Source organism: Salvelinus fontinalis, chromosome 13, assembly GCF_029448725.1.
Source record: "Salvelinus fontinalis isolate EN_2023a chromosome 13, ASM2944872v1, whole genome shotgun sequence".
NCBI classification, from domain to species: domain Eukaryota; kingdom Metazoa; phylum Chordata; class Actinopteri; order Salmoniformes; family Salmonidae; genus Salvelinus; species Salvelinus fontinalis.
Genome location: NC_074677.1, coordinates 42555826 through 42577004, shown reverse-complemented (window position 1 = coordinate 42577004; position 21179 = coordinate 42555826). Strand labels below are relative to the sequence as shown.

Sequence of the window (21179 nt, the reverse complement as noted above, 5' to 3'; positions counted from 1 at the left end):
AACGTTGGATCTCCATAGAAAATCGTTGCCCAGGCCTGATCTAGACTGACCTTAACTGCTATAAGAGTTGCCCATGTTGTCCCTAGTGCCATCTGGTTCAGTGTGGGGATGTGCAGTGGCCATATTCACAGCAATATACTTGGTCCAGTCCATCTGTAGTAGAATAACAGGCCAGATAAACTACACATCTGTTTCCAATATGTGTCAGGTCAGGTGTCTAACGTCCAGTCCACCATCACCGTGTCAGCAGATAGCAGGGAGTAGTGGGAGTCTGACCAGAGAGTCAAACACAGATCACAAATTGTTCTAAATTTCCTACAGTTCCTCCAATTCAAATGCTAAAAAATGGTATTACCCCTACAAGACTTTGGGAACTCACAAGAATCAGGGTATATTTCAAACACTGCATATGTTACGTTACGTAAGTCAGTACATTTGTGCAAGGGTGTGATTGTGAAATGTGTCTGGTCACTGAGCTCATTGTTTTCTTATCTCCTATTATTATGTCATCACTGTACCTTATCCTGTGTCTCCAGGCTCTCTGGGTCCACCCTGTACATGTAGTTGGTCTCAGTGCTGACAAAGCAGTCTCCCTTGTACTTTACAAAGCTAACACTGGCATTGTCTGTTGCCTCTGCAAGGAGAATAATTAAATGGAATGTAGAAATGAATCATTCTATTTATATGGGGGCAAATGAATCTTGTTGCTGCTGATACTTATTAATTGTCCTTTCTTATTTAGGCCTACACAAAAAGAGTGAGTGACATAACATTTTTGGACAAACTCTCTTTATAAACTCTGGTAAATGGTCAATTAAAGATTAAAGTTGACAGCAAACAGTCATATTATTATTGCAAAGACATGTTGCATGCTCTTTGCATGCAAAGAGTCATATTACTTGCAAAGAGTTGTGCTGCTTGAAAAGACTCCTGTTGCTGTTTGCAAACCCCTGAGAGGAGAGAATTGTTTTTTCAGGAATTGAGTTTATAGCTCTGAAATACCCCTGAAAGAAATGGAAACCAAACTGGAACTGACTCCACCCTCTCCACCAAGGATCATTTTGAGATTACACCATGAAGTAGCACTGCGACATTGGCAACAGGCATGTTTCCATAGATCCAGGTTTATTCGACAAAAGCAATGTCATATAATTGTGACATGTGCAATGGAAATGGAGATATAGAATAAAATTCTCTAAAGATTGAGAACTTTTTTATTCGTTAGATGGGTGGATTTTTCTATTGTCAAACTTTCTTTATCGCAACAAATGATGGAAACTATGTTTTTGAATAAATTATTAATGGCAAATCTGTTTGAAGGTACGGTGGGGGCAAGTGATGTCACTGCATAACTAAAACTCACCACTTCACATTTGAATCTACATGCTGTCACGCCCTGATCATAGAGAACCTTTTTATTCTCTATTTTGGTTAGGTCGGGGTGTGACTAGGGTGGGTAATCTAGGTCGTTTAATTTCTATGTTGGCCTGGTATGGTTCCCAATGAGAGGCAGCTGTTTATCGTTGTCTCTGATTGGGGATCATATTTAGGCAGCCATTTCCCCACTGTGTTTTGTGGAATCTTGTTTATGTGTAGTTGCCTGTGAGCACTCCATAGCTTCACGTATCGTTTGCGTTTATTGTTTTTTGTGCGTTTCACGTCAATAAATTATGTGGAACCCATATCACGCTGCGCTTTGGTCCGAATGTTCTTACGACGATCTTGACACATGCCTACGGCTTGCAAAATAAAAACATTTAACTAGAAAAAAAAATCTTTGCAGGACCTGATTTTCAAGAGTGCCTAAAATGCTTCACCTTGCTTTTCTGGTTGGCTGGCAAGTTTCACCATCAAATTATTTCAGATCTACAGGAGTGCAAGTTTCACCATGGAACGGACCATGGCGATACATTGGCACATGAGTATTATTAGAATATGGCAAATATTTGTAAATTATTGCAATCTATCCATGCTGGTTTTCACGGGCTACCTGAGACATGAAACATATCGGCTGTCGCCAATTTATTTTGCGCAATTTGCTAAATGGGTAATGGAAACACATAAACCGCTCAATCTGGTTCAAGTCCATGCTTGGCTGGGCCACTCAAGGACATTCAGAGACTTGTCCTGAAACTACTCCTGCCTTGTCTCGGCGATGTGCTTAGGGTTCTTGTCCTGTTGGAAGGTGAACTTTCACCCCAGTCTGAGGTCCTGAGCGCTCTGGAGCAGGTTTTCATCATCATGTTAATGATCTCTCTGTACTTTGCTCTGTTCATCTTTCCCTCGATCCTGACTATTCTCCCAGTCCCTGCCGCAGAAAAACATCCCCACAGCATGATGCTGCCACCACCATGCTTCACCGTAGGTACGGGGCCAAGTTTTAAGAGTTCAATCTTGGTTTCATCAGACCAGAGAATCTTGTTTCTCATGGTCCTTTGGGTGCCTTTTGGCAAACTCCAAGTGGGCTGTCATGTGCCTTTTCAGTGATATCTATAACAACTACACAAGTAATCACAACTATTATATCTTGCCTTCAGCATTACACATAGTAGACTACATACCCAGTTCATAGCTCCCAGTTGGCCCCGCATTGTCATGACTTCCACCGAAGGTGGCTCCTCTCCCTGTTCGGGCGGCGCTCGGCCATTGTCGTCGTCGCCGGTCTACTAGCTGCCACCGATCCCTTTTCTTTTTTGTTTGATTTTGTCTGTCTTGTTGCTCACCTGGTTCTAGTTTAGGTTATTAGTGGGGTATTTAATCTCGCTCTACCCTCTTGGGTTTGTGGACTTGTAAATAAACGCCCTTTCTTTCAATTTGCTCTCTCCTGCGCCTGACTCCACACACACCTCTCCTAGGGAGAACCTGACACGCATTTTGTTTTCAGTGTCGTCTAGAAAGAAAACATATTGTGGTCATTAAGTAATGTAAGGGAACCTCGTGGGATGTGTGTACAAGAATGCACCTTACTTTAGCTAATAGTTGGTTATTTAAAAATATACCACTGCACTAGTATAACATGAAAATGACAAAGTACATTATACATAATGAGTGTCACTTACTTCCATGCTTTACATTTTTATCCATGTAGGTTAGGTTAGGTTCGATTAAGATTCGCTTTCGTTGACGTTGATACCTTCGACGTGAACCTCAGCTTCGGTGACCTTGAAGGAGACGGAAAGGGTTTGGGTTAAGCGCAGTCAGGGGCTTCTCAAACCAGAAGGACAAGAAAAAGAGAGACTGGGGAAAAAGGAGAAGCTGAGACACAAAACGCTGGTTGACTTGAACAAACAAGACAAACTGGCACAGACAGACAGAAAACACAGGTATAAATACCCAGGGGATAAATGGTGAAGATGGGCAACACCACCTGGAGGGGGGTGGAGACAAGCACAAAAACAGGTAAAACGGATCAGTGCGTGACAATTTAACTGACGGATATCTCCTTTCATAGGACCCAGAAAACGAAGCCGTGCGAGAACCTTTTCAAGTAAGTACATACAGAACCAGTCAAAAGTTTGGACACACCTACTGATTGCAGGGTTTTTCTTTATTGTACTATTTTCTACATTGTAGAATAATAGTGAAGCCATCAAAACCATGAAATAACACATGTGGAATCATGAAGTAACCAAAAAAATTATATTTTATATTTGAAATTCTTCAAAGTAGCCACCCTTTCCCTTGATGACAGCTTTGCACAAGCTTGGCATTCTCTATAGGTCTATAGCTGTCCCTGTAGTCTCCTCCTTGAATGATGCTGCCTCTCTTTACACTCCTCCTCCCCTCCCAGTACCTTTGTTGCTCAGTATAACAGGATTGTATAATGTACTGGTTCCATATTGACTGGCAGTACAGTGTGAAGCTCATCACTAGTGTGCAGTGTAGAGCGCAAACAAGGACAAATATTTCTCTATAAAAAGGACAGTAGACCACACAGCAGCAGCAGTGTTCGAGGTCAAGCCATGTCACCAGTAAAGTTTGAGGCCTCAGGTAAGTTTATTCTCCTTCTCTTTAAAAGGTGAATCTTAAATATTTGTCTTCTCTTCATCTCTAGCCTACAGCCGCATATTACTGTTGTTTCCTAGGCTGCAGCTAAATATACCTGTTGTTTCCTAGGCTACAGCTAAATATACCTATTGTTTCCTAGGCTACAGCTAAATATACCTGTTGTTTCCTAGGCTACAGCTAAATATACCTGTTTTTTTCCTATGCTACAGCTATATGCATTTTGCTGTTGTTTCATAGTCTACATATTACTGCATATTATAGCTGCATTTTACGGTTATTTCCTAGTCTACATATTACTGCATATTATAGTTCTATGTGACTGTTTCCTAGGCTACATATTACTGCATATTATAGCTGAAAATGAATGTTGTTTCATAGTCTACATATTACTGCATATTATAGCTGCATGGGTCTGCTGTTTCCTAGGCTACATATTACTGCATATTATTGCTGCATTTTACGGTTATTTCCTAGGCTACATATTACTGCATATTATTGCTGCATTTTACGGTTATTTCTTAGGCTACATATTACTGCATATTATTGCTGCATTTTACGGTTATTTCTTAGGCTACATATTAATGCTTATTATAGCTACATATTACTGCATATTATTGCTGCATTTTACGGTTATTTCCTAGGCTACATATTACTGCATATTATTGCTGCATTTTACGGTTATTTCTTAGGCTACATATTACTGCATATTATTGCTGCATTTTACGGTTATTTCTTAGGCTACATATTACTGCATATTATTGCTGCATTTTACGGTTATTTCTTAGGCTACATATTACTGCATATTATTGCTGCATTTTACGGTTGTTTCCTAGGCTACATATTACTGCATATTATTGCTGCATTTTACGGTTATTTCTTAGGCTACATATTAATGCTTATTATAGCTACATATAACTGTTGTTTCCTAGGCTACATATTACTGCATATTATAGTTCTATGTGACTGTTTCCTAGGCTACATATTACTGCATATTATAGCTGAAAATGAATGTTGTTTCCTAGGCTACAAATTACTGCATATTATAGTTCTATGTGACTGTTGTTTCCTAGGATACAAATTACTGCATATTATAGCTGCATATTACTGTTGTTTCCTAGGCTACATATAACTGCATATTATAGCTGCATGGGTCTGCTGTTTCCTAGGCTACATATAACTGCATATTATAGCTGCATATTACTGTTGTTTCCTAGGCTACATATTACTGCATATTATAGCTGCATATTACTGTTGTTTCCTAGGCTACATATTACTGCATATTATATCTGCATGTGACTGTTGTTTCCTAGGATACAAATTACTGCATATTATAGCTGCATGTGACTGTTGTTTCCTAGGATACATATTAGTGCATATTATAGCTGCATTGTACTGTTGTTTCCTAGGCTACATATTACAGTTGCATGTGACTGTTTCCCTCTGTGTGGGTGTGTATCTTATCCCTACTGAAAAAAATGTGATTAACAAGTCATGGACTCACTGTGTGAAATAATAATTTTGAACATGATTTCTGAATGACGACCTCGTCTCTGTACCCCCACACATACAATTAACTCTAAGGTCCCTCAGTTGAGCATTGAATGTCAAACACAGATTCAACCACAAAGACCAGGGAGGTTTTCCAATGCCTTGCAAAGAAGGGCACCTAGTGGTAGATGGGTATAGACAAATAAGCAGACCTTGAATATCCTTTTGAGCAAGGTGAAGTTAAGAAGTCACTACAAAGATAAAGATGTCTTCCTGACACTTTTTGTAGACAAATTCACCTTTCAGCAGAAAAATAACCTAAAACAAAGGCCAAATACAGCTGCTTACCAAGATGACATAGACTTTTCCAGAGTGGCTACAGTTTTGACTCAAATCGGTTTGAAAATCAATGTCAAGACTTTAAAATGGCTGTCTAGCAATGATCAACAACCACCTTGACAGAGGTTGAAGATTTTTAAAAAGAATGGGAAAATATTGTACAATCCAGGTGTGTAAGATCTTAGAGGCTTACCCAGAAAGACTTACAGCTGCAATCGCTACCAAAGGTGATTCTAACATGCATTGACTCAGGGATTTGAATAGTTATGTAAATGAGATATGTGTATTTCATTTTCAATAAATGTGCATAACATTTCTAAAACCATGTTTTTACTTTTGTCATTATGGGGTATTATGTGTAGATGGGTGAGAATATATATATATATATTTTTAATCCATTTTTAAGTCAGGCTGTAACGCAACAAAATGTGGAATAAGTCACGGGGTATGAATACTTTCTGAAGGCACTGTATATGTTGTAAACACTGTCTTATGGTACACTTTAATCTGTTGATAGAACAGAATATAGGGATGTGCACGTTATTAAAATATTATAATACCCGAATTGACATTGGTATTCAAATTAAATTGTTGTATTCTGTGGGTGTCACCGAGTAGGCTGAAGCCTCATTTCATTTTTCCACAAGCATGTGGAGTAGCCAGTCAAATAGAAAAACCTGCCAGTATCCCCCTAGTCCTGTATTAGTGGACCAATAGGCTATAGATGTCTGTAGCCGGGAAAACTTTTTTGCAGCTTCTCTGCTTCTGCAAAAAAGATAGTTGTATAATTAAGAGTTGTTGCCCTGTCCCTTGCCCAGCAACCGTCATTCTCATGGAATCCAGGAAGAACAACCCCTGTCCTGATACATTTACATCAAGTTATGTGCAAAAACCCAAAACATCCACATCAAATTAAATATTTTTCTTGATCAAATGACATAGAAAACAACCATTTTTTCTGCAGTATTAATTTACCATCCTTACAAACCACCTGTTTGGGCTGGGAGTTCCGTTAGCGGACAACTTCCGGTGAAACTGGAGGGCACGCAATGCAAACAAATAATCATAACAATTATGGATATTAAATATTTAGGTACACAGGTTATTTAGGTACACAGGTTTCATAAATTCACAAATAGCGATTAAATATTCACTTACTTTTTGAAAATCTTCCTCTGGTTTGTCATCCAAAGGGTCCCAGTTATAACATAGTGTTGTTATGTTAGATAAAATCCTTCTTTATATCCCAAAAAGTCAGTTTAGTTAGCGCCATCGATTTGAGTATTACACTCGTTCAACATGCAGAGAAAGAAATCCAAAAAACTACCGCTAAACTTTGTTTCAACAAGTCAAAATACATTTCTATTAACTCCACAGATACTGTAAAATGTAATCAAACTATAATATATCTTACGGAAAGAAGTTTGTTCAATAGGAAACCGATTTTAGCAGTTGCGTCTTGTCTTCATTGCGCGCCCAAACACGAATTTCCAAGACTGTGTCTCTGTACTAAAACTCATATTTCTTATTCGTTTTGGAAGTTACAAGCCTGAAACCTTGAACATAGACTGCTGACTCCCTGTGGAAGCCATAGGAATTGCATCCTGGGAGCTAGAATTCAGTTTGCCCCTATACTTTCCATTGTAAGAGCATGGTCTTTTATTTGGTCATTATTTTAACATTTCTACAAACTTTAAAGTGTTTTCTTTCCAATGGTACCAATTATATGCATATAATTAAGGGCCTTAGCAACAGGCAGTTTACTTTGGGCATGTCAAGTCAGGCGGAAATTGAGAAAAAAGGGGCCTAGCCCTAAGAAGTTTTTAATGTAAATGTACATTACTGTAGTGTACATATGCTGGTCATCTAGGTTTGTACCTGTAGACGTTCCATCACCATGAAGAAAAACAATGCACAATACACTAATGGAGTACATTGAGACATCAAGTGGTTTGTGATGATGTGGCTCAGGTGGTAGTGGTACTTGCAAACCTAGGGTTGTGTGTTCAATTCCCCCTCAAGTTATTAATAAACAAATTTGGTACATTTGGGCAGTCTTGAGACAACATTTTGAACAGAAATACAATGGTTTATTGGAGCAGTCTAAAACGTTACACATACACTGCTGCCGTCTAGTGGCCAACATCTAAATTGCAACTCAGGAAACCGAGTTGTCATCCCCAGTTGCTGTGTTTGGAGAATCAGGGACACTTTTCCTGATCCCCATTCACAGTATACTGGGTTCCACCCTGGGCACTAGGATTCTCAAAGCGTGTGGCATGATGACATACTAGTGTTATGCCCAAAGAGTGTCCGTTGCCAGACACTTATTGGCATGGCATTAGTATGGCATCATGTCACTTTCTGTCAACAGAACACAACCTCTTTCTCAGTTTGCATTCTCCACACACAAACACCTGCCAGGTGCATCTTCAGGACATCAAAAACCTTCTTACTGGGCACACCATGACATATCAAAGATTCTAAAGTTTGATAGTTTATTTCTCACCCAAAAGTGTCATCACTGAACTTTTCTCCCACTACAAGTTTAAACACCAATGACTTGTGCCAGGTCTATGCAGGTAAATGAGAAGTTACTCCAAGCCTTGCTATACAAGGAGACATGGGAGTGAAATAAGACATAAGACAGTGACATTATTAGGTTATAGTATCGATATTCCAGAGGAGTTTTCAACTGGGATATAGAACACATATCTACCCCTAGACAAAATAACTCAATGACATATTTCAAGTGGTAATTAGCGAGTCCTCCTTGACTCCAGGCTTCCCCCTGCTTCTTGTGTTGTTTATATATAAAGCCTAATTTTTCAGTTTAATTTTCACAAAGTCTGCTGCCTCAGTTTGTACGATGGCAATTTGCATATACTCCAGAATGTTATGAAGAGTGATCAGATGAATAGCAATTAATTGCAAAGTCCCTCTTTGCCATGCAAATGAACTGAATCCCCTCAAAACATTTCCACTGCATTTCAGCCCTGCCACAAAAGGACCAGCTGACATCATGTCAGTGATTTTCTCTTTAACACAGGTGTGAGTGTTGACAAGGACAGGGCTGGGGATCACTCTGTCATGCTGATTGAGTTCAAATAACAGACTGGAAGCTTCAAAAGGAGTGTGGTGCTTGGAATCATTGTTTTTTCTCTGTCAAACATGGTTACCTGCAAGGAAACACGTGCCGTCATCATTGCTTTGCACAAAAAGGGCTTCACAAGCAAGGATATTGCTGCCATTGAGATTGCACCTAAATCAACCATTTATCGGATCATCAAGAACTTCAAGGAGAGCGGTTCAATTGTTGTGAAGCAGGCTTCAGGGCGCCCAAGAAAGTCCAGCAAGCGCCAGGACCGTCTCCTAAAGTTGATTCAGCTGCGGGATCGGGGCACCACCAGTACAGAGCTTGCTCAGGAATGGCAGCAGGCAGGTGTGAGTGCATCTGCACGCACAGTGAGGCGAATACTTTTGGGGGATGCCCTGGTATCAAGAAGGGCAGCAAAGAAGCCACTTCTCTCCAGGAAAAACATCAGGGACAGACTGATATTCTGCAAAAGGTACAGGGATTGGACTGCTGAGGACTGGGGTAAAGTCATTTTCTCTGATGAATCCCCTTTCCGATTGTTTAGGGCATCCGGAAAAAAGCATGTCCAGAGAAGACAAGGTGAGCACTACCATCAGTCCTGTGTCATGTCAACAGTAAAGCATCCTGAGACCATTCATGTGTGTGGTTGCTTCTCAGCCAAGGAAGTGGGCTCACTCACAATTTTGCCTAAGAACACAGCCATGAATACAGGATGGTAACCGGCACATCCTCCAAGAGCAACTTCTCCCAACCATCCAGGAACAGTTTGGTGACGAACAATGCCTTTTCCAGCATGATGGAGCACCTTGCAATAAGGCAAAAGTGATAACTAAGTGGCGTGGGGAACAAAACATTGATATTTTGGGTCCATAGCCAGGAAACTCCCCAGACCTTAATCCCATTGAGAACTTGTGGTCAATCCTCAAGAGGCGGGTGGACAAACAAAAACCCACAAATTCTGAAAAACTCCAAGCATTGATTATGCAAGAATGGGCTGCCATCAGTCAGGATGTGGCCCAGAAGCGAATTGATTGCATTCCAAGGCAGATTGCAGAGGTCTTGAAAAAGAAGGGTCAACACTGCAAATATTGACTCTTTGCATCAACTTCATGTAATTGTCAATAAAAGCCTTTGACACGTATGAAATGCTAATAATTATACTTCAGTATTCCATAGTAACATCTGCCAAAAAATATCTAAAGACACTGACGCAGCAAACTTTGTGGAATCTAATATTTGTGTCATTCTCCAAACTTTTAGCCACGACTGTACAGTCTATGGTTGTGATGCGAGAGAGTGCTTGGGTATGAGGGAGCACGCATGAGCGTGCGGGTGAGAGCTGGAATGTAAACAGCAGAGTAGTCAGCTGCAAGCTAGTTGTAGATACACAGTTGTGGTAGCAGGGACAACGTTTTTTTTAATGTTCTACTGAACAAGCATCATCATCATTAGTATTGGATCAACTTGACTCGAAAAGTGAAGTGAGAAAAAAAGGTACAATAAGTGTTGGGTTTCGTTACAAATTTAATAACAAGAGTTGTGTCCTGGGGGTCACAGAGGTCTCGCTGATTCCAGCTTTCAGGAGTTAAGATGCAATGTGAACATGATCAAATGCAAGTTAACCCTTGGCTACAAAGAAAAATGGTCAACTGATAAATGGCTAAAAAATAAACTCAGAATTTAACCAGATTAAAAACACCTTTGATCCAGAACCTTGTGCCACATGTCACCTAACAAGAAATAAAAGATTTGTGAGTCAGCCCAGACATAAAATACATCCCTGAACACAGGGATGGGAGGATTAGAGCAGGGTAAAGAGGCAAACAATATCTTTTAATAGAGCTATGTCTGACAGGTGGTCCGGGTAAGATGTAGAAGCATAGGTGGATCAATGGATCTAGCTGTGAAAGGACCTCTATAGATTTTATCTGAACTAACTGTTTAAAGGCCCACTGTCATCACATGATCTCCCTATTCAAATGACCTCACATGTACACCACTGATCACAATCTAAATCAAAATAAGGTTCAGGTGTGCAGCAAGGAGGTTGGTGAAGGGGAGGGTCTGCTCTGTTTTGTTTCAATAGGCTAGAATCACGTTGTCACTCTTATTTTGTCTTCCAAACCAATGATTAGTTTTCAATTTGGGATGTGTGATGTCACTTTTTTTGAAGAGCCTTTTAGGAGAATCTGCTTGGCAAATTGAATGGGGGTAATCATGTGATCATTGTGGGCCTTTAATTAAGTAATGTACACTCAAAAGTAAGGCCATGTTTACGGAGCAAAGTAAACCGACGAAAAGGGTCTGGCACTGTAGGCCCTCTGCACAACATTAGATCAATGGTAATTTCATCCCATCCTTTACTATGCCAGCCAGTCCGCCAGGCCAAACTGATTAATCTGGAGAGAAGGGCCTTGGTCAGGGAGGTGACCAAGAACCCGATGGTCACTCTGACAGAGCTCTAGAGTTCCTCTGTGGAGATGGGAGAACCTTCCAGAAGGAGAATACTCTCTGCAGCACTCCACCAATCAGGCCTTTATATTAGAATGGCCAGACGGAAGCCACTCTTCAGTAAAAGGAACATAACAGCATGCTTGGAGTTTGCCAAAAGGCACCTAAAGACTCAGACCAAGAGAAACAAGATTATCTGGTCTGATGAAATCAAGATTAAACCCTTTGTTCTGGACGAAACCTAGAACCCTCCCAAAGTTGAAGCATGGTGCTGGCAGCATCATGCAGTGGGGATGTTTTTCAGCGGCAGGGACTGGGACACTAGTCAGGATTGAGGCAAAGATGAACGGAGCAAAGTACAGAAAGATCCTTGATGAAAACCTGCTCAGGACCTCAGACTGGGGCGAAGGTTCACCTTCCAACAGGACAACAACCCTAAGCACACAGCCAAGACAAACCAGGAGTGGCTTCAGGACAAGTCTCTGAATGTCCTTGAGTGGCGATGCCAGAGCACGGACTTGAACCCGATCGAACATTTTTGGAGAGACCTGAAAATGGCTGTGCAGCAACGCTCCATGAAAGCTTAACCAAGTTTATTCTGCCGAGAGGGTCAATACAGCTGCATTCAGACAAAACTGACAAAAATGTTTCCACCACCACAAGTATATATACTCCAATTTAGGCACTCATCCTGCTCTCCAATCCTCACATATTTTATGGTTCGACAGGAAGACGAACTGATAGGGTAATTAACCATTGTTTCTCCCCTAAGGGGATCTGACCTGACCTCAACCCCCTTGATGCCTAATCTAAAGGTCTCCACCTGTATCCCCTATAGCAATCCTGTGACTTCCTCCTGTCCACCCAGCACATTCCAAAGCCATCTGGCTCCTACAGATAACCAATAACTTCTGATGTAAAAACCAGTCTCTATCACTCCTTAGATACTATCCTTCTGAGTATAACAATGTTCCAAGTTCTAACCCAGAATCTAACACCATCCAAACTCACAGACCTTGAGAAGATCTGCAGAGAAGAATGGGAGAAACTCCTCAAATACAGGTGTACCAAGCTTGTAGCATCATACCCAAGAAGACTCCAGGCTGTAATCACTTCCAAAGGTGTTTCAACAAAGTACTGAATAATGGTTCTAAATTAGCAAAAATGTATAAAAATCTTTTTGGGGTTTGTCATTATGGAGTATTGAGTGAGGAACATTAAAAAACATTTTTTAATAAGGCTGTAACCTAACAAAATGGTGGAAAAAGTCAAGGCGTCTGAATACTTTCCGAAGGCACTGTACTGTTACCAAGTCACAGCTTTTTTTTCACACATACATGTACATTTGCGCATGCCTCCTTATTTGGGTGGATGCCAACCAACGTTTAAATACCATAGGAAGTTCAAAGATACACGTCTGTGACATCTAGAGAAGTACAACAAACCCATGTTAGGATTGGGTTAACTCACCCATTCAAAGATGCTTGCTGTGCCTCTCAAACGGATGTGGACCTCAAAGGGTGGAAGGGCATGGCAATCTTCACCTCCTCCCCGGTTGTGGTATGGGCACAAGAAAGTTTGTCAGATGTATTAAACTGTCTTCATAAGTGATGGATACATGCTTGTCAATGATGTCATCCTCGCAAATCACTTGATGTGGGTCAGGCGTGTCTGTGGTTGGAGGTGTGTTTGTGGATGGAGGTGCCTGTGGCAGAAGAGTCTTCTAAAAGGAGGGAGTCATGCACTGTCTCTTCCACACTGATGACCGGTGGTCTATCAATGCACAGCTGTGGATGGAGAAATCCACCCGTTCTGTTTTAATACATAGAAAATAATGTGGATAAATCATTTTTAAGACGTAGCATAAGAAGCACATAAATGGCTAAAGGCATAGAATGATAAACATACCTCACACAAAATGAAGGAATGTATTCTTCATCCAAGCTGCTATCCCAGAATCTTCAAACTCGTCAGACTCCTCTTCAGTATCTCTGTTCACCTGTGATTCCTTTAAGGGACTCCTGGTCTCGTCAGCACCAATTTCATTCATCCCAATCAATGCAATCAAAAATAAGACAGAATAATAATAGAATAGTAAATTGTAAATACAAAGAGCAAAAGTAAGCACACTAGCACATCACAAATATTAAGAAAAATCTTAAGCTCCCAAGTGGCACAGTGGTCTAAGGCACTACATCTCAGTGCTAGAGGTGTCACTTCAGACCCTGGTTCGATTCCAGGTAGTATCACAACCAGGCTTATAGGCCGGAGCACAATTTTCCCAGTATAGTCCGGGTTAGGTTTTGGCCGGGGTAGGCCGTCATTGTAAATAAGAATTTGTTCTTAACTGACTTGCCTAGTTAAATAAAAAAATACCTTTGGGATGAATTGGAACACTGATGAGCCAGGCCTCATCTCCCAACATCAGTGCCTGACCTCACTAATGCTCTTGTGGCTGAATGGAAGCAAGTCCCCGCAGCAATGTTCCAAGATCTACTGGAAAGCCTTCCCAGAAGAGTGGAGGCTGTTATAGCATCAAAGGGGGACCAACTCCATATTTATGCCCATGATTTTGGAATGAGATGTTTGACGAGCAGGTGTCCACATACTTTTGCCAATGTAGTGTATTTGTGGTGAGGATTCATCTACTTGGTGTATAAACAGGGTTGTGGCTGATGCCTTATGTTGTGAACTAAGATGTACACCTCCGGTCAAAATTTTTAGAACACCTACTCACTCAAGTTTTTTTTTTTTTTTTTTTTTACTATTTTCTACATTGTAGAATAATAGTGAAGACAATAAAGAAAAACACTTGAATGAGTAGGTGTTCTAAAACGTTGGACTGGTAGTGTATTTACTGACGCCAATCAGAGCAATAATCTCTGGCCAAGTCCAAACAGTTTTCATAATGAAATTATATATTTATAATTCATAGTAATTAATGAGTGTGTGTAAAAGTCATGTGCCTTCACATGCATCAACCCCTTTAGCCTTTATCTCACCTTCTGTGTATGTATTTGCTCTGTGTTAACATTTTGTTCACCCTCAAACTTTTAACATACTGTGCTGGTGCATATGGACTATGTGGGCAAACAGATGTTCTAGAGTCTATAGGATGCAGTAGATGGGGAAATCATTGGACAGAGAAGGTGAGACATGTGCATTACATATTGCATACAAAAAACTAAAACCAGTTGACTAAACAAATCTCATTTAAAAACAATTCCAATATGAATACCTGTGGTATATGTCCTGATACAACGTAGGGGATTCATACCTTTATATCTTCTAGTTGTAGTAAAGTGGAACCAATCATTTTGTGAGGCTATGTACATTCAGTACGATGCAGGGCAGATATGAGATTGATGGGCTATTATGCTTTGCCTTTACCTATATACTAGGTAAAACAACACCCGAAACCACAGCTGTTTGTAAAACTAGGATAAATCTAACCATGAATGAACAGTTTGACATATCGAAAGTCCATATTCATGACCTATTTTCTACAAACAGGATGTTTCCACATGGTTTGTATGAGCATGGTCTGGTCAACAATCTGGTTGGGTTTGTGTGTCGTAGGACTCACTCATAGGGCAGCAGCCTCTAGATAGCCTAGAGATTCAAGAGATACAAAAATGTATAAAAAATGATCAATTTTTTGTGTGCAGATGAGACCACCACACCGTCTAGTGATGCCAAGCCAAAGGAGATCAATAAGTGTAACCAGCTAGAGCTGAAGGGTCTGGAGTCTATCGCCCCTCTGGTGCGGTCCGTGGAGGAGACCCCAGAGCCCATCGCCACAGAGGTGCGTGGGACCATCCCAACCTGGATCCGAGGCAGCCTCCTCCGCAACGGCCCGGGGAAGTTTGAGTTCGGAAACCAACAGTGAGTCACACCTTTAGTCAATTTTATTGGAACAACTTAGATCAACAGCCATTAGACCAGTAGAATTGAACAAAAAGAAGCACAAGTAGGCTACACATTGGAATAACAAGAATTAACCTATCCTGTTTAGCATTTGACCACCAAACTATTTTACATTTAACAACAAAAATATGAGGATGTTAGCCTGTTCTCTGACTTGTTTGTTCTGTCTTGCCAACGCCTAAAGTGCTATGGACAACAGCCAAGTAAATACAAACAGATCTAGAACCACGCTACAGTATATGATTACATGATGAATCCACTTCCAGTTTATTCATGACAAATATATCACCACTGTCCTGTTCTGTCAACTAACCCTGACGTAGCCCTAACCTTTTACCCCTTCTCTTGCCCTAACCTATCCCCACTGTCATTTATTCTTTAGCTACAACCACTGGTTTGATGGGATGGCCATGCTGCACCAGTTTAAGATTGAGGATGGCAAGGTGACCTATAGGAGTCGCTTCCTGCAGAGTGATGCCTACAAGAAGAACAGCGAGAGGGACCGCATCATGGTGTCAGAGTTTGGCACGGTGGCCATTCCCGACCCCTGCAAGAACTTCTTCATGCGTTTCCTCTCTCGCTTCGAAATGCCAGGTTAGTCACAGTCACTGAGAGAGTGGAGAGTGGGTGGATATAAGCCAAGCAGCTTTACGAATGATCCATTGAGCAACACTTTACAGTTGCACTTACACCTGGTCACTTTTATTATTACGGTAACAGCATTGTCATTATATCCCCGCTGAAGCATATACTTTTAGTTTGTCAAATCGACAGTTGGGGGATTCATTGGCACGTTGTTAAACAAACATTACAATGATTCTTACAATAATTATTCTGGTTTTCTGTGCAGTGCGCACCACATATAAAGTCATAAAAATATCAATACATAATAGTACATACGGTTATCCGAGCAATAACAATTACCCTCAATCAGCAACAAAAAAAAATACAGATGAATAAATTCAAATAAATGTAATGGAGGAATATGTTTAAACCCAGTCGGTCAAAAGAGAGGTTTGATGGTTGATGTAGTCATTTTCATCCTGCCTGGGAGCCTGCCCGTAGCTTGCCGGCCCATGATTGTCAGCACGTGGTTCTGTGTGATAACAAATGTAGTAGTCAGAGTGATCACTATTTAATTCAATAATCTTGATCATCACTTGATCATAATGAACAAAATTTAGAGCCCAAAACAACGTCAACATTTTTTGGGGTTTGGCCGTTCTGTAATTTACATAGGCTTTCTAGGGCAGACCACGGCTTTTGGCACCGCTAGGTTGCTACGCAGTAGTTGACCAGCAGAACTCGTTGGGGACCAGACACTGGGGGCCTGAATATACCACAGCTAAGGGCTGTTCTGAGGGACGACGCAATGTGGAGTGCCTGGATACTGCCCTTAGCCGTGGTATATTGATCATATACCACAAACCCCTGATGTGCATTATTGTTATTTTGAACAGGTTACCAGCATAATTAGAAGAGTAAACAAGTATATTTAAGCAATTAGGCGCAAGGGGGTGTGGTAAACGGCCAATAAACCGCGGCTAAGGACTGTTCTAAAACACGACACAATGCAGAGTGCCTGGGCACAGCCCTTAGCCGTGGTACATTGTCCATATATCACAACCCCTTCGAGTTGCCTTATTGCTATTATAAACTGGTTACCAACATATTTAGAGCAGTAAAAATACATGTTTTGTCATATCCGTGGTAAACAGTCTGATATACCATGCCTGTCAGTCAATCAGCATTCAGGGCTCGAACCACCTGGTTTACATTGTCTGGTATACAACGGCTTTCAGCCACTTAGCATCCAGGAGCTAAACTACCCGGTTTACCATTTCAAATGTGATTAAAAAAATAACTTAACTTAACTAGGCAAGTCAGTTAATAAGAAATTCTTATTTACCATGACGGCCTGCCCCGGCCAAACCCGGACAAAGCTGGGCCAATTGTACGCCACCCAATGGGACTCCCAATCGCGGCCGGATGTGATACAGCCTAGAATCGAACCAGGGACTGTAGAGACGCTTCTTGAACTGAGATGCATTGCAATTGAGAATTTCAATAAGCATTTTTTCTACGGCTGGCCATGCTTTCCACCTGGCTACCCCTACCCCGGTCAACAGCCCTGCACCCACACAGCAACTTGCCCACGCCTCCCTCATTTCTCCTTCACCCAAATCCAGATAGCTTATGTTCTGAAAGAGTTGCAAAATCTGGACCCCTACAAATCAGCTGGGCTAGACAATCTGGACCCTCTCTTTCTAAAATTATCCGCCTCAATTTCCAGAGAAATCAGTGTTCATTTGTCTACCATAAGCTGCCACCAATGTCGTTTTTGAGGACGTGGCAGTACTTCCAACCAGACTCACAACCACAGACCACATGTAACCAGGCAAGCCCAGGACGTCCACATCCGGTTTCTTAACTTGCGGGATCTTCTGAGGGGGCTGGGGCGGAAGCTGAGGAGTATTTTTTCCCGTAATAAAGCCCTTTTGTGTGGAAAAACTCATTCTTCTTGGCTGGGCTTGGCTCCCCAGTGGGTGGTCCAATGGCTACACCCTTGCCAAGTCATGTGAAATCCATAGATTAGGGCCTAATTTATTTATTTCAGGTGACTGATTTCCTTATATGAACTGTAACTCAGTAAAATTATTAGAAGTTGTTGAGTTTATATTTTTGTTCATTATATATGAATGCAGCTGCCACTATTAAAGCCATTAGATGGAGTTTCATAGCACTGTCACGATCGTCGTAAGAAGCGCTGTTTGGATCCATTCTTCTATCTTTAATGAAGAACACTTAAACAAACTTACAAAACAAACAAGACAAACGTGACCGCTATATAAACAATGTGCTAACGTGCAACATAACATAGACAATAACCCACAACCCACAATACAAAACAGGCTACCTAAATATGGTTCCCAATCAGAGACAACGCAAAACACCTGTCTCTGATTGAGAACCATATCAGGCCAAACACAGAAATAGACAAACAACATTGAATGCCCAGACAGATCACACCGACCAACCAAAACATAAAACATAGAAAGCAACCTCTGGTCAGGGCGTGACAAGCACACTGCGCTTTATTCCGGGCGGTACTCATCACTGCAATCTTTACCAGAAAGTTGGTTGGCCATCTCTGATGTCATGTAGGTTGATACATTGCTATGTTTTCACTTTTACAAAAACTCCAACTTTACCTAACATTATAACTAAACTTTAGATATACGAGTTACCACACCCGGTCTCAGGGATGGCTAACTCTGGATATTCCTTTGGTCTCTACTGAGTTAGATAAATCAGCTTTCAGTTTTCTTGCACCTTATTTGTGCAACAATCTTCAATGTTCTGGTGCCTCTAGGGCAATTCAGAAAGCTGATTGACGACCTTATTACTATTGCTTATTGCTCGCGGATATGGAGCCGGCTAGAAGAGGAGGGCCCTGGCCATGGAGCTGGGTTTTACGCCGCACCCAGATTGGGCACCGGCCCGAAGGCGCTTCGGCCATGGAGCTGGGTTGAACGCCATGCCTGGACTGGGCACCGGCGCAGAGGAAGGCTCCGGCCTTGGAGCGGGACTGGACGCCATTGCTGGACTGGACATCGGCGCCGAGGAAGGCTCCTGCCATGGAGCGGGACTGTACGCCGTGCCTGGACTAGGCATCGGCGCAGAGAAGGGCTCCTGCCATGGAGCTGGACTGGACGGCGTGCTCGGACTGGGCATTGGCGCAGAGGAAGGCTCCTGCCCTGGAGCTGGAGGTTCCGGACCGTGGACCGTCTCGGGAGGTTCCGGACCGTGGACCGTCTCGGGAGGTTCCGGACCGTGGACCGTCTCGGGAGGTTCCGGACCGTGGACCGTCTCGGGAGGTTCCGGACCGTGGACCGTCTCGGGAGGTTCCGGACCGTGGACCGTCTCGGGAGGTTCCGGACCGTGGACCGTCTCGGGAGGTTCCGGACCGTGGACCGTCTCGGGAGGTTCCGGACCGTGGACCGTCTCGGGAGATTCCGGACCGTGGACCGTCTCGGGAGGTTCCGGACCGCGGACCGTCTCGGGAGGTTCCGGACCGCGGACCGTCTCAGGAGGCTCCGGACCGGGGACCGTCGCCAGAAGCTCCGGACTGGGGACCGTCGCCCGGAAGCTCCGGACTGGGGACCCTCAAAACCCTCAAAACACAGTGGGGAAATGGCTGCCTAAATATGATCCCCAATCAGAGACAACGATAAACAGCTGCCTCTGATTGGGAATCATACCAGGCCAACATAGACATACAATAACCTAGATAACCCACCCTAGTAACACCCCGACCTAACCAATATAGAGAATAAAAGGCTCTCTATGGTCAGGGCGTGACAGTATATATGTACGTATACGAGAGACCACCATGATGTTACATAGCAAGCTTATTTCGCTCCTGTTGGAGAAAGTTGCATTCTGTCTGTGCATGGTTCTCCTCATGGATGTGCTCTGTATTTACAAATCTGTAATCATATAATATAGTTGACAGTACGGTAAGGGGCAACAGCTCAGCCATGAAGTGGCAGGCCACACAAGCTCACAGAACGGGATCGCCAAATGCTGCAGTGCGTAAAAATCGTCTGTCCTCAGTTGCAACACTCACTACCGAGTTTCAAACTGCCTCTGGAAGCAACGTCAGCACAATAACTGTTTTTCAGGAGCCTCATGAAATGGGTTTCCATGGCCTAGCAGCTGCACACAAGCATTAGATCCCCATGCGCAATGCCAAACGTCGGCTGGAGTGGTGTAAAGCTCGCCACCATTGGACTGGAGAAATGAAAACACGTTCTTTGGATTGCTGAATCACACTTTACCTTCTGGCAGTCCGACAGACAAATCTGGGTTTGGCGGATTCCAGGAGAACACTACCTGCCTGAAAGCATAGTGACACCTTTAAAGTTTGGTGGAGGAGGAATACTTTTCTGGGGCTGTTTCAGGCAAGGACCCTTTGTTCCAGTGAAGGGATTCCTTAACGTGAAAGCATTCAATGACATTCTAGACGATTCTCTGCTTCCATCAGTTTGGCGAATGCCCTTTCCTGTTTCAGCATGACAATAACCCTGTGCAAAAATGGAGGTCCATACATAAATGGTTTATCGAGATCGGTGTGGAAGAACTTGATTGGCCTGCACAGAGCCCTGACCTAAACCCCATTGATCACCTTTTGGATGAATTGGAAGGCTGAGTGTGAGCCAGGCCTAATCGCCCAACATCAGTGCCAGACATCACTAATGCTCTTGTGGCTGAATGGAAGCAACTTCTCGCAGCAATGTTCCAACATCTAGTGGAAAGCCTTCCCAGAAGAGTGGAGGCTGTTATAGCAGCAAAGGGGAGACCAACTCCAAATCAATGGCCATGATTTTTGAATAAGATGTTCAATGAGCAGGTGTCCACATACTTCTGGTCAAGTAGCGTTAACTTGTCCAGTGATTTTATAATTTTTTGGTTGGGACATTTACAAAGTTTGCATAGAAAAGATGTGCAACAATTGCCTGCTAGGGTGCGTTTCCATTTGACTATCTTGTTTACGAACAGCTGGAGGTGAAAAAAAGTTATTTGTAAAAATCTGGATTTGAATAAAATTGTAGTGGTTGAAATGTTTCCATTACCCATTTAGGTGTTAATAAGTTGGTGACAGCCTGCATTTTATTTTTTATTGTTTTACCTTTATTTAGCTAGGCAAGTCAGTTAAGAACAAATTCTTATTTTCAATGACGGCCTAGGAACACTGGGTTAATTGCCGTGTTCAGGGGCAGATGTAACAGATTTTTTTTTAACTTTCTCAGCTCAGGGATTCAACCTTTCGGTTACAAGTCCAACGCGCTAACTAACGCTCTAACTA

The 21179-nt window shown here is 42.2% G+C and overlaps 1 protein-coding gene across 1 annotated transcript in view; it reads left to right on the top strand.

Moving 5' to 3' along the window:
- The first annotated feature begins 3814 nt into the window (after positions 1–3814).
- The window catches only part of LOC129868728 (carotenoid-cleaving dioxygenase, mitochondrial-like), a 79000-nt gene continuing 61635 nt past the window's right edge, over positions 3815–21179 (top strand). Inside the window, exons 1-3 of the mRNA XM_055942936.1 lie at positions 3815–3990; positions 15052–15268; positions 15693–15904. Of these exons, the coding sequence (XP_055798911.1) occupies positions 3963–3990; positions 15052–15268; positions 15693–15904 (457 nt within the window). The 5' untranslated portion in view covers positions 3815–3962. The remainder of the gene's footprint in view (positions 3991–15051; positions 15269–15692; positions 15905–21179) is intronic.